General features: G+C 39.6%; 3 protein-coding genes across 3 annotated transcripts; 2 read left to right on the top strand and 1 right to left on the bottom strand.

Moving 5' to 3' along the window:
- Nucleotides 1-34: 34 nt before the first annotated feature.
- Nucleotides 35-2,849, top strand: NDHU (Chaperone DnaJ-domain superfamily protein). Its single transcript, XM_078588562.1, has 5 exons — nt 35-330; nt 422-483; nt 605-694; nt 781-921; nt 2,633-2,849. The coding sequence occupies exons 1-5, from the start codon at nt 75-77 to the stop codon at nt 2,726-2,728; spliced, it is 645 nt and encodes a 214-aa protein (XP_078444688.1). The 5' UTR covers nt 35-74; the 3' UTR covers nt 2,729-2,849.
- Nucleotides 2,850-4,176: 1,327 nt separating this feature from the next.
- ELF4-L3 (ELF4-like 3) lies at nt 4,177-5,406 on the bottom strand. The gene is made up of 2 exons (XM_078588563.1): nt 5,262-5,406; nt 4,177-4,720 (listed from the first exon to the last, which is right to left on the bottom strand). The coding sequence occupies exon 2, from the start codon at nt 4,693-4,695 to the stop codon at nt 4,357-4,359; it is 339 nt and encodes a 112-aa protein (XP_078444689.1). The 5' UTR covers nt 4,696-4,720; nt 5,262-5,406; the 3' UTR covers nt 4,177-4,356.
- A 1,715-nt stretch (nt 5,407-7,121) lies between these two features.
- On the top strand, nt 7,122-7,685 carry LOC144713955 (stress-response A/B barrel domain-containing protein UP3-like). Its single transcript, XM_078588696.1, has 2 exons — nt 7,122-7,370; nt 7,434-7,685. Exons 1-2 carry the CDS (start codon nt 7,122-7,124, stop codon nt 7,683-7,685), a joined length of 501 nt encoding a protein of 166 aa, XP_078444822.1.
- The last annotated feature ends 6,780 nt before the right edge of the window (nt 7,686-14,465 follow it).

Below are 14,465 nucleotides of genomic sequence, written 5' to 3'. Positions count from 1 at the left end.
TCAGTACCGCGTTCCGTATAAATACCGGCTCGAAGAAGAGGGATGAACAGCAGAAGCTCGCTCGAGAGTCGATCATGGCGATTCTCGCGATTCACTCCCCGGCCGGGGGGATTTCGCGATGCCGTCTTCCTTCTTCTCGAAGAATCTCTACGAAGATCGGAAGAATCGCGATTCGACGCCGCGCTGTGGCCGGAGATGAAGCCGACGCGGTGAACAACGGTGGCGGATCGGCCACTGCGGATCCTACTCTGGAAAGCGCCGTTGAGACTTTCAGGCTTCCGTCGTCCTTGATCTCCGCCGATAACGTCCAGAAGGCTCTCCGAGGGATCGGTATGGATCTGTCGATACAGTCCCTTGCATGGAGATTGTGTAGATTTCTAGTTTTTTTTTTCTTTTACTAGTTTTTCTTCTTAGAGTGCAGCCATCACCACCGTCGACCACTACGCTAGGCTCGGAATTCCTCGGGGAACTTCGTATGAAGCGGTGCGAAATCTTCATTTTATCAGTTTTCTATGTGCTTCAATCGTTTGGAATTAATGCGGTTGCGAATTTGAAAACGCTCGCCGCTTTTGAGCTGACTGCGCGAACCTGATCTTGAATTTAGGTCACAATTGCTTACGAGAGCAAGTGCGAAGAACTGATGCGCCAAGGATTGGAAGATGAATTGGCCAATGAGAAAATGGATCAGTTGAAGGTTTTATCCGGAGACTTAATAATCGCAAAACTGCGGTTGATTTTGTTGCTTATGTGAGTTAAATTTTGTGATGATCTTGATGATAGGAGTCGTATGCCATCTTGTCGTCGGAGGAAGAGAGAAGATTATATGACTGGAGTCTTACACGAAGCGAAAATCCAGAAAGATACGTCTGGCCTTTTGAGACTGACATCACACAGGTTCCGACTGAGCCTGCTCCACCGCAGGTGATTGATCCGATTTCATCTGGTTTTGGATTTCTAATATCAATCTCTTTGTCTCCAAAGTATTTTGACGTTTGCAGAAGTGAAATGTACTATTTTTTTTCATTTCGTGGCCATGATCTGTCAAAACCAACTAATGATCATTTATCATCGTAAAATGTGCTATTTTTTTTCATTTCGTGGCCATGATCTGTCAAAACCAACTAATGATCATTTATCATCGTAAAATGTGCTATTTTTTTTCATTTCGTGGCCATGATCTGTCAAAACCAACTAATGATCATTTATCATCGTAAAATGTGCTATTTTTTTTCATTTCGTGGCCATGATCTGTCAAAACCAACTAATGATCATTTACCATCGTAAAATGTACTCTTTTTTTTTCATTTCGTGGCCATAATCTGTCAAAACCAACTAATGATCGTTTACCATCGTAAAATGTGCTATTTTTGTTCATTTCGTGGCCATGATCTGTCAAAACCAACTAATGATCATTTACCATCGTAAAATGTACTCGTTTTTTTTCATTTCGTGGCCATGATCTATCAAAACCAATTAATGATCATGTACCATTGTAATTACTATCATCGTCTTCATAGCCATCATCTTCATTGTAATCTTCTGAACCTGCAAGCATTGAGCTAGGGTTTATTAGCTTTCTATTTCGTCACACATCCCCATTTATAGAGGAAACCACCATCATTATCATCCCCTCTTTGTTTCCCAAAAGCTGGCGAGGATAACCATCTCTATCACCATCATCATCATCATTATCATAACTTTGTTTCCTAAGTCTTCCGACATTTCATCATAATCATCCTCCAGGCGTAATTGTCGTCCTGATCTTCTTTATAAATTTCTGAAGCAGCAACCGTTGTGTTCAGGTTCTTATCGGCTTTCCTTTTCAATGGGCTTGTTCTTATTAAGAATATCAACATTATTGTTATTATATCTATCTCTATCTTCATTATCACAATCATGACCCTCATTATCTTCATCACTATCATTATTATTATATCTATCTCTATTTTCATTATCACTATCATTACCCACATTATTTTCATCACTATCATTATTATTATACCTATCCCTATCTTCATTATCACTATCCTCATTTTTCTATCTACATCTATCTTCATTATCACTATCATTACCTTCATCTTCATCACTATCTGATGAAACAACCTTTGGGATTGTGGTTCTCATTGGTAGAGTCTCTCTAACTTTAGGGGTGAGGGAATGGCATTTCTGGCATAAGCGAAGTTCTTTAATTGAATTTGGCATGATCTTTTGAATGCCATCATCATCATCATCATCATCATCATCATCATCATCATCATCATCATCATCATCATCATCATCATCATCATCATCATCATCATCATCATCATCATCATCATCATCATCATCATCATCATCATCATCATCATCATCATCATCATCATCATCATCATCATCATCATCATCATCATCATCATCATCATCATCATCATCATCATCATCATCATCATCATCATCATCATCATCATCATCATCATCATCATCATCATCATCATCATCATCATCATCATCATCATCATCATCATCATCATCATCATCATCATCATCATCATCATCATCATCATCATCATCATCATCATCATCATCATCATCATCATCATCATCATCATCATCATCATCATCATCATCATCTCACTTGAATCTGTGTTTTCAGGCACCTGAAGATGTAGAACCTACAAGGCTGGTTGGGTACTTTCTCTTAGCCTGGATAGTTCTTTCTGCCGTGTTATCTGTCACTCTCAACCGCTGATCTCATCTTTTCTTTTCTTCCACCTGCCATCATACACCCTCTCCAAATACCTTCCATGTCTCAATATCAGACCCTATTTTTTATAGAAAGAAGTCAAATGGGTGTTCTGCTACCTTAATAATTCCTTTGAGAGCTGTATTATATAATAATCTGCACCTCCATATGTGCTGGGATCTCACTGGAAAGGATGGGTGCATGGATATTGCCCAGTGCGGTTTGAATTTTTGAACTGCCCACTCCCAGCCTTGACAGCATTCGCCCTGCCTCGGGGTGCAAAAAGAAAGGCAGTCTTGGATAGCTATTTTATAAAAACAAGGGAAAAGTGTATGACTCATGTAGATGAGTCAATTGCAAGTTTGATTCCGTGTCAAACATAATTTTTTGGCTTTAAATTTAGTAAATTAAGCTCATCAGTGGGTGCTCTCATGTGGGGGCAACCGCGCCCAATAATGCTGCAGGAATCTGGGCAGTCTGAAACTTACCCACTTGGGGCGAATTTCTGCACCACACTACGCGCTGCGGCCATCCTTACCCACTGACACCAACATCTTTCTGGTACCAACTAAAATTATGATATAGAATAATCTCTTACTCTAGTAGGGGATTGGACACAGTAGTAGTTGATTCAATCAACCAGATCCAACATTCACCCATGCAGAAATAATTAAGTTATAAAACAAAGAAGGCTGATGACTAGGTGGAGGCAATTATGCTAATATCACGAGGGAAGGTCACGGTCAAGTCTTGGTCTGCTTTTAGCAAAAATCTAAACCTAGATCTCAGCCTGATCTCAGTCTTGGTCTGGTCTTGCTCCAGTCAGGTTGACTAGTCAATGTCAAAGTCAATGTTAAATCTTAGAAAATATCCAAAAAACCAAAACCGTGACCTCAGTCTGATCTCAGTCTTGGTCTGGTCTTGCTCCAGTCAAGTTGACTAGTCAATGTCAAAGTCAATGTTAAATCTTAGAAACAAAACTGTGACCACAGTCTGATCTTCAGTGTTGGTCTGGGTTGCTCTGGTCTTGCTCCGGTCAGGTTGACTAGTCAATGTCAAAGTCAATGTGAAATCTTAGAAACAAAACCATGACCACAGTCTGATCTCAGTGTTGGTCTGGTCTTGCTCCGGTCAGGTTGACTAGTCAATGTCAAAGTCAATGCTAAATCTTAGAAACAAAACGGCGAACACAGTCTGATCCCAGTGTTGGTCTGGTCTTGCTCTGGTCAGGTTGACTAGTCAATGTCAAAGTCAATGTTAAATCGTAGAAACAAAACCGTGACCACAGTCGGATCTCAGTGTTGGTCTGGACTTGCTCTGGTCAGCAATGTCAAAGTCAATGCTAAATCTTAGAAACAAAACCGTGACCACAGTCTGATCTCAGTGTTGGTCTGGTCTTGCTCCGGTCAGGTTGACTAGTCAATGTCAAAGTCAATGTTAAATCTTAGACAATATTGAAACCGAAACCATGACCTATCAAGAAAATATGTACTGCTGAAGCCGAACTTCGGCCAGACCGTGACCTTCCCCAGATATCACCTGATGAGAGGAAGCCCATGACAAAATTGCAGGCGAATTTGGTGGAATTATTGGCGAAGACGGCTGGCTACATAATCCGGGAGGATCTCTTCTCCTCAGGCGGCACGGTCTCGCTTGCCGGCGGAGCGGCCGCCGGAGACGCCATCGGACGAGGTCTCGACAGACTTGGAGAGGGAGGAGGAGAGATCGGCGTAGAGGTCGACGACGCGGCGGATGTTGTTGTTGAGCTCCCGGATCAGGCCCACGTTTCTTGTGAGATTATCAGGGATCTTGGACTCGTGGTTCTGATTGATCTCGTTGATCAGTAGCCGATTCTGGTCTAGAATGTTTTGTACCTGCACGAAGATCTTCTGAAACGCCTGAAGAACCTTCCCGTCTACCTGAGCGCTGCCGCTTCCGTTGCCCAGCCCGGCCACCGCACCGTCCCCCTCCATCTCCCGCCCACTCTCAGAGCGCGGTCTGCAAGATGGCATCCAAAAAACACCTAATTCCCCAGCTTTTTCAAACAAGAACGACGCCAAATTCACGAAGTTGGGTACAGATTCGAGATGGAATAGCTTTACATTGTTCGGGATCGATGATCATCCGTAGAAACCCTAATTCGCTCAATTTGGGAAGAGAACGGATCGCGATTGAGCAATCGATCGCAAAAATCGCGAAACGGAAACAGATAACGCGGCTTACTTAGGGATCTTACATTTTCCGCCTCGTAGTGATCATATCTAGTAGAATCCAGGCGTCTTCATCAGGCTCGAACAGACATCCGCGGAAACCCTAATTTGATCCGTTTGGAACGGGGAGAAAACCGGAAGGAGGCATTCCGCGAGAACATCGAACGTGATGGCGCAATCGGCACAAGAATTCGCGAAACCATCGCAGATTAAACGGACTGGTGAAGTGAAAGTAAATCTCGATCGAGCCCCGCGAAGTGAAAAAAACCGCATTTCTCCGAAAAACTCGGCTCCAAACCAAGGATTATAGATCAAACAGGGAATCATACCTCGCAAAATCCGGCCATATTCATCGATTTCGATCTTCTCCACGGCCGGATGGCTGATTCCGCCCGCTGCGATTCTGGAGACGGTCTAGAGAGAGAAAGAGATTTTCGTTTCACTCTCTAGAGCAGTTCATCTACTTCATTTAACTGACCAGGTCGTGGGCCCCATATGACGTCACATTATAACGTCATTTCGTCGGGATTTTAAATAAAATCATCCTCGTTGCGATTTTTCTGCTGTCGTTTAAAATCGTTTTATTATATTTTAAGTAGAATTATGGTTGAGTAGTGGTCGTCTTTCTTTTATGAGTGGTACCGTCCCGTCATCCGTCCGAGATATTTTGCTTGGTCATCCTTCGGCCTGCCATAGATAGTGGATAACTCATAAGAGATGACTCATAACAGAGAGAGTAAGACAAGAGTCAGAGTTAGCGAATGAGAAACATAGAAAGGGAGAGAGAAAGAGATAGTGCAAGGATAGAGAGAGAAAGAGTGATAGAGAATGGGAGAGAGAGAGAGAGACTTAAAAAGAGGGAGAGAGAGATATTAACAGAGAGAGAGAGAGGAAGGGAGAGAGACAAAAGGAGGGAGAGATATTAACAGAGAGAGAGAGAGGAAGGGAGAGAGACAAAAAGAGGGAGAGATATTAACAGAGAGAGAGAGAGGAAGGGAGAGAGACAAAAAGAGGGAGAGATATTAACAGAGAGAGAGAGGAAGGGAGAGAGAGAGACTTAAAAAGAGGGATAGAGATATAAATAGAGAACTGAGAAAAGAGGAGAGAGATATATGGAGGAAAGATGAGAGAGAGAGAGACTAAGAAAAGGGGGGAGAGAGAGACTAAGAAAAGGGGAGAGAGAGATATAGAGGAAAGACGAGAGAGAGAGAGAGACTAAGAAAAGGGTTGAGAGAGATAGAGAAAGGGAACGAGAGACTGAAAAAGAGAGAGGGGGAGAGATATACAAGGGAAGGAAGAGAGAGACTGAGAGAAAGAGAGCGATAAAGGGAGAGAGAGGGAGAGAGAGATAGAGAAAGGGAACGAGAGACTGAAAAAGAGGGAGAGAGATATATAGGGGAAGGAAGAGAGAGAGACTAAGAAAAGAGGAGAGAGAGATATAGAGGAAAGAAGAGAGAGACTGAGAAAAGGGGAGAGAGAGAGAGAGAGAGATTAAGAAAGAGATATAGAGGAAGGAAGCGATAGAGACAGAAAAGGGAAGAGACTGAGAGAAAGAGAGCGATAAAGTAACGGAGAGAGAGAGAGTCTGATAAAGAGAGAAAGACCGAGAGAGATTAAGAGAGAGAGAGAGAGAGACTATAGAGACACAAAAAGAGAGAGAGAGAGAGATATATAGAGAAAGGAAACGCGAGACTGAAAAAGAGGGAGAAAGAGAGACATAGGGGAAGGAAGAGAGAGACTGAGAGTAAGAGAGCGATAAAGGAAGGGAGAGAGAGAGAGAGTGAGTCTGATAAAGAGAGAAAGACCGAGAGAGAGATTAAGAGAGAGAGAGACTATAGAGACACAAAGAGAGAGAGAGGGAGAGAGAGATAAAGGGAACGACAGACTGAAAAAGAGGGAGAAAGAGAGAGACTGAGAGAAAGAGAGAAATAAAGGAAGGGAGAGAGAAAGAGAGTCTGATAAAGAGAGAAAGACCGAGAGAGAGATTAAGAGAGAGAGAGACTATAGAGACACAAAAAGAGAGAGAGGGAGAGATAGAGAAAGGGAACGATAGACTGAAAAAGAGGGAGAAAGAGAGATAGGGGAAGGAAGAGAGAGACTGAGAGAAAGAGAGCGATAAAGGAAGGGGGAGAGAGAGAGAGTCTGATAAAGAGAGAAAGCCCGAGAGACACAAAGAGAGAGAGAGAGAGATGGCAGATGTGCAAGCAATAGAGCACGTAGTTCTCTTCCAGGTGAAGGAAGGGGCAGACCCGGAGGCCGTGGCGGCCTGGCTCGAAGGACTACTCGCCTTGTCCGCCATAGACGTCGTCCTCCACCTCGCCGCAGGCCCAATTCACCGTTGCCGAGGCCCCTTCAACTTCACCCACCTCCTCCACTGCCGCTTCCTCTCAACTTCCGACCTCGCCCTCTACTCTCTCCACCCCGCCCACCTCTCCCTCGTTAACCAAACCGGCTCTTCCCTCTTCTCCGACTCCCCCTTCGCCGTCGATTGGACGGCCTAGATCGACCGCGATAATCTCCCCTTATCGCCTTCCTCCGCTCTCAGGATAACACTCGCCCGACGCCGTCAGTCTCTGCATCCCCTCCGTCTCCTCCCTGACGTGACCTTCGGCGACAACTTCTCCCCGGCGAGGGCGAGTGGCTTCTCCGCCGCGTCTCTCGCCGTCTTCTCCGGCGTGGAAGCGCTGACGGCGTCCGACGCCGTTTGGAGCTCTCTGTCGGAGGACGTTATCGTTGTTGACTTTGTTGTTTGATGGGTTCAATGAGTGGAGAGGAAGGGAGAAGATGGAGCCATCTGAGATGAGTTGGTGGTGTGTTTTCAGATGAAATTTTTCGTGCAGAGTGTGAGAAGAAAGACGAGTGTTTGAAAGAGAATTTGAGATGCCCAGATGATGTGGCTCCCAGATTTTCGAGAGCGTTTAGAGAGAGAAGAGAAAAGAAGAAGATGGAGACATCTGTTGGAAGTCTCTAGGGTGTTTTCAGATGATTTTTGGTGCAGAATGTGAGAAGAGAGTTCAGTGATTGAAAGAGAATTTGAGATGCCCAGAAGATGTGGTTGTTAGATTTTCAAGAGGGATGAGAGAGAGAGAGAGAAAGAAGAGAAAAGGAATAAGATGAGCCAGCTGGAAATTCATGGCTGAGACATCATCATATGATTTTTGATGCAGATGTAAGAAGAGAGTTGAGTGATTGAAAGAGAATTTGAGATGCCCAGAAGATGTGGTTGCCAGATTTTCAGGAGGGATGAGAGGGAGAAAGAAGAGAAGGAAGAACATGAGCCAGCTGAAATTAATGGCTGAAACGTCATCAGATGATTTTCGGTGCAGAATATTAAAGTGTTTGAAAGAGAATTTGAGATGCCCAGAAGATATGGCTGCCGAATTTTCAAGATGGATGAGAGAGACACAGAAAAGAGAAAGAATAAGAAGGATGGTTGATGATGATTTATTCGAGGACACGTGACATTTTTTGGACTTTTGGCCTTTTGTTCACATTTGGTTTAAGCTATTATAAGTTAAGCTTATTTATCTTTGGAGTATACAAATGAATTCACATTTCACGACCATTTTATATGACCCTTGATATTTCTGGATTATGCCATATTCTTATGCTTATGTCTATACATTATATCATTGCATAATAATACTTTCTTAATAACATGCATGCTAGATATGTCTATGTGTGGAGCCCCCCTTAGCTAAACCCACTCGATAATAAGACAGTCCAAAGGATTACAGGAGAAATACAAAATCTTTATGTGATATCCGTCATCATGTGTAAGAAGAGTATGACTTATACAAGTCCTCCCCCTTGGCCTCCCAGTAGACATGGTTGTTCTGTTCTGTTCTTTTGAAAGGAACAAAAAATTCGCACAAAAGAACCACACAGGGCCTTGTTCTTTCTTCTGTTCTTTTTTTGTGCAAAAATTATAACAGCTTTTCGCACAATTAGAACAATTCAAACAAAATTCACACAATTCGAACAAAATTTGCACAATTCGAACAAAATTCGCACAATTTGTAAAATTCGCACAAATTGCTACAAATTTGTACAGAATTTGCACAACTCACACAAATTCTCAGAAATTCTTAGGAAAAAATGTTTAGTATTTTTTTCTTACTAAGTGTGGATGCATTATTAAATAAATAATCTTAGTTATTCAAATGATCCTAATAATAAGATTAAGTTAAGGCGATAAATAATTTCTCAATGAATCGCTCAAATAAGAGCATAATAAATATAATATATGTACAATTAAATAAATAAGGCAAAAAAATAAAATTGACAAATTGAATAATAAAAATAAAAAAACAAATATATAAAAAATTGAATAATCAAATAATTGTTTTTGTTGTAGAATAATCCAATCTCATTTCACCTTACCCAGTTACCTGTAAAATGTCAAGCACAAAGTCAGCACTATAGTAATTAATTAAACACGGATGATAATAACAAATACTTTAAACTCATTGTCTAAATAAATGATGAGTGTGATACATCAGTCAAGGAACTATATCTATGTCATTAGATGAAAACGGACATAATAGATACTAGGAGTCATGGCCCATTTATCATTTAAGTGATGGTAATGCAGTAGAAAAGAAAAATAAATGAAGATTAATTTATTTTCAATTTTGAAAAGGAAATTAAAGAAGATTCATATCTTACCGTCATATCTTACCGTGATTCTTGAAGGAATTCGATTGGATGATTCTTGAAAAATGAAGAGAGAAAATCGCCGAACCGCCGAGGGAAGAGAGGAAAATGCTAAGGAACTGAGGAAGAAAGGAAATTGCTCAGCCGCCGAGGAACTGGGGAGGAGAGGAAATTTCCAAGCAAGAGAGGAACCACCAAGGGAGAGCACCCTTCGAAAGTTCAAAACCTTACAAAGTAACAATTCGCATCTGTATATTTTTAAATATGTTTTTAAAGAGTAAACACAAATATAATAATTAGCATATGTTTATTCTTTAAAATGGATTAAAAAAAATTCACACAAATCGGACAATTCGAACCGCACTTGGGTGTGTGCGATGATCTGTGTGAATTTGTTAATCTTCTGTTCGGGCATGAACAGATTCACACATTGTGAACCAAACAACTATGTCTACATCTCAGCAGGATCTTAAAGTTATGTTTTCACATTTAAAGCTCGAGCTTGAGAGCAGGGTATGCAACTTGTATTTCCGCTAACAACACTAATCATGATTAATAAATTAAAATATTTTACTCAATGTTTCAAATTATCATAGAATATTTTCCAAATAAATTTTCATGCATTTTAAAAATATTGAAAAATATATTTCAAAAATATATTTATAATTATCTCTTCATCAATTTCTCAAAAATAATTTTCTCAGAATTTATATTCAACCTCCTCCACAATCAAATTCATAAATGAGTGATATTCAAATAAATACCCTACTATGAAACGTACATTCAAATGAATTCATATTACATGTCTTCTATCATCCCTGATGATTTCTATGGTCCTTCACTTGTGTCTTGAGTGATGTCTACTGATTGGGTGCTCATCTGATCATCACATGTGTGAACTATTTGCAAAAGTACAAATAAAATCACAAACATAAGTAATGGTAATAGCATGTCTCGCTCTTTATATTACTTACCATTCTTCCTTGTATTTCCATATTATCTTCTTCATCATGTATTAAATTTCCTCTTCTCTTATATGACTTGATCTAGGCCATAAAGCTGTATCTTCTCCTCCACAATACTTACATATATGCGTTGAGCTCTGCATCTCTGATGCCCATAATTGATCTGCTTCAGTTAACTTCCAATTCATTGTCATTGTGTCCAATCATGAAAATGCCAGATGCATAGAGGCACCAACCATTGGTCACTGAGAGGCTGTGAAACATGTGGCTCATGTAAAAATTTTTATGGCAATGTGAGTTGGTTATAGTAAATGGTGAGAAAACTGAAAGTTATAAAATTAATCCCACGTGAAATTAACCATTTAAGATATGATGACCTACATATTAAATGAAATAATATGAAAGTTTAAATCAAAGTCGCATGATATTAATGTATAAATTTGTGTGATATAAAGTGGCAATTAGTAAAAAGATTATTATCATGAAACAGTCAATCACATTTTGCTCCATCATTTTTCTTTTTGTTTGTGGCCAGTAGACTGGTTGCACATTCTATATCTCGTTCAGTGGTAGACGCATCATATTCATTTGATGCATATGTGATGCTTATAAATGAGTCCATAAATATATGATACGATTAAGTGAATTATGATGAGATCATATACAATGGTCACAAATATTCAAATGTGTTCAAATAATCTTATTCCTACGATACTCAAGAAAGAAATCAAACTATTTGGAAAGAATCGCCTTGTCTTCTCACTCATAAGGTGACTATACTGATCACATAGCTAGTAGTGTTGATACAGTAAGGGCAGACAGTGTGTTCTCTTTAGGGAAAGAGTTTGTTGACATAAATCATATGATAATAATATATTCGGGAAAATTCCTTAAAATTTTAGCTATTTAATGCATAAAATTTTATTGAGTTTTTTAAAACAATGTAAAGCAAGATTTAGTGTGTTGATTTATATATATAAGAATGTGTATAAATGAATCATGATGTGCATGATTTGATTAACCATATGCATATAATTATAAAAATGGAATTTGGTTGAATGATATCATTAAAGATTATCAATCATCAATGTTTATCATTTGAATCAAATGAATTTCACAAGCAAATGAATCTTTTTAACATCATATTTCTCCTCATTATCCTTCTTCATGTAACCTTTCTCGAACTGGTCTCTTGCTCTTTTGCCCAACAGAAATCAAGTAAATCTCATCCCACATGCATGTCATCATTGGGGATCTATGTTCTCTTCTTTTCTCCAAATTTTGGTTCAATAAACGGAACTAAAAGTTTCATTCAAATTAATATATTTATGCTTATGTTTAGGGATGTAGAGACCTTTCAGAAAATGTAGCATATGATGGAATATGCTCTCTTCCATCAATGACTGTAATCATGGATTTCACAAGCTTGAATGCTTCAGGCATTTTATTCCCACTTTGTAAGTATTTGGTTCTTGATTTCTATAAAATATGAGGGTGAAGATTGTGAAGTGTGTATTCATGTTTGTATGGCTCAGCCCATGCATGCCCATTTCTCTATAACCCCTCATTTAAATCATCATTGATCTTAACCCTCACAAGTTCTTCTTGGCCTTCAACATGAGCAAGTACCTTTGATGGAGCGCTGTTTGAGTTCTTTAGCAACTTGCAGCCTTTCAATCAGAATACAACACTAAGTTCTTTGAATGCATCATAATGGATATGAACATTTTTCCAATCATGGTAAATGAGATGATGAAATGAGTTTTTTTGCATAAGAAGCCACTTGTTATGGGAGATAGTTGAAGATTCCACACCACTTAATCTGTAATCTCATATTGATATTTACGAAAGCCATCTCCTTCATCTTTATCATAATCTATATGAGCATAACATGCATCGGGTTAATTCATTGAGGAGGGTGCCCCATATCTTTTCAGGGAAATGTGCTGCGATGATAGTGTGTTTGTGGATATGGTCACCACATCCCAGCATGGGATTCTGGGCTATGGATTTTTTAAGTCCTCCAATACTCTCTGAGAGGTGAGAAAAAAAACTAAAATAAGAAGGTAGTCCAATAGGAATAAATAGGGCAAGTAAATATCCTATGTTGACCTTGTCTATTTTTTTTAATGGACTTAACATAGAACACCTATGATTTTGACTTTCCACCAATCGGGTAAGTTTATGTCCAATACGAATTTTCCTCGCAATGATAAAAAATGAACACAAGGATAATGAGGATGAATCATAGTTAACCACGGTGACAAATTTAAGTGTGTGATACTCAATAGATCTGATTTAGTATCAATGTAGATTCAATTCTCTTTATGTTAAGTAATCCTCCACATTTGTGACGCTCTCCCTCCATGTCATACTCCAGAACTGTGAGGATATCTCTCCATGTGATATATTTATATAGTAATGGCTATTATCCACCTCTCTATCAATTAGATCTAAATATTTGTCTTTATGCTACATTTTGAAGTTGTATCCATGTGATACCTATCTATGTTGCCTTGTGATAAAGCCAAAATGCGGCATGGAAATTTTATATCTTAAAAGCATATTTTGTATTATTTGACTGATATTATCTTCATTTTAATTCATCAAAACCATTCAGGACTTAACAAAGTTATCATGATTAAACAACACCATTTAATTACATGTGTTACAAGCACAATTAGTTTTATTCAAACACATTATCGATTCAAGTAATATCTACAATGTAAAATTTTATTATAAGAATGATGGTAAAGAAAAAAGTAAAAAATGGATTTTTAGAGGAGCCAAGCACCAACTGTGGCAGCACTCAAGCTAGTTGCATGCAGGCAAGCGCAAGAGCGCTGAACCTCACCCTGAGCCAGCAAGCACCATCCCCTAGGTATTTGACAATAGAGCCCAAGGATCCCACATAGGCCCAAAAAGCCCCAGATGGCATGGATGCAGATGCATGCAAGAGGAAAGTATTTGATTTGTTCAAATAGAATCTTTAGTCAAATTTTTTTTACTTGTTTCAGTTTTTTAGATCATTGATATGGGATAATATCTAACACATTGTTTTTAGCTCCACACCGCGCCGGGCTGGCAAACAACAAAATGGATTGTGGCCCATTAGGCCGCGGCATTAAGAATTTTAAAAAAATTATGACTAGTCTTTGAGCACACCGAGCTCAAAGCCTATGCCATAACAGGTCATATTAAGTGACTGGATATAATCTTGGCAATACAAATTTTTTAAAGGAGATTAGACGGCAAGATCATTTCCATTTTATTAAATCATCGTTCTTTATTATTTCAAAATTCTGATTGGCTCAGATAATTGACAGATTGCAAGGCCACATGAATAGTGATTCAGAGTGTAACATACTGATGGGAATGATGATGTGACTAATGATGTGGCAACAAGAGGGTACATCATAATGAATGGGTCCACGGTTGTGACTTAATCACGGCTGTTCACCCATTCTATTGGGGATTGAATGGTAGGGGGTAAACTTATTCTTCGTCATCCCCGATTGTCATCCCCATCCGTCGGCCAACAGAAGCCGGCGACATGGGGAGGGAGGAACCACATAGTGATCCAACAGATCATATAATAGCCATTGGATCAGAAGCCAGTGAATGAAGGGTCTAGAGATTTTGCTTTGGACCCTATTAACTTGAGTTTTGATCCTTAGGACCCATCTCTCGTCTCAAGAAGAAAGAATGATGGCAAATGCCCTTTCAAGGCTTGGAGAGGACGTTTTGGAGTTGTGACAACTCTATCATGGCTCAACTGGCTTGGGTAGGCATCGGTGAAGGCCAAGACGAGAAGAAGTTGTGCCAGCATGGAGGAGCAGAGAGGGGAAACCACATTCTATAGTTATAAATTTACCATTATCATTAGCCCAATAATAATATGTGATGTCGTAC

Source organism: Wolffia australiana, chromosome 16 (assembly GCF_029677425.1).
Source record: "Wolffia australiana isolate 7733 chromosome 16, ASM2967742v1".
In the NCBI taxonomy this organism is placed as follows: domain Eukaryota; kingdom Viridiplantae; phylum Streptophyta; class Magnoliopsida; order Alismatales; family Araceae; genus Wolffia; species Wolffia australiana.
The sequence above is the reverse complement of the archived record's forward strand: the minus strand, read 5'-3'. Positions and strand labels throughout refer to the sequence as shown.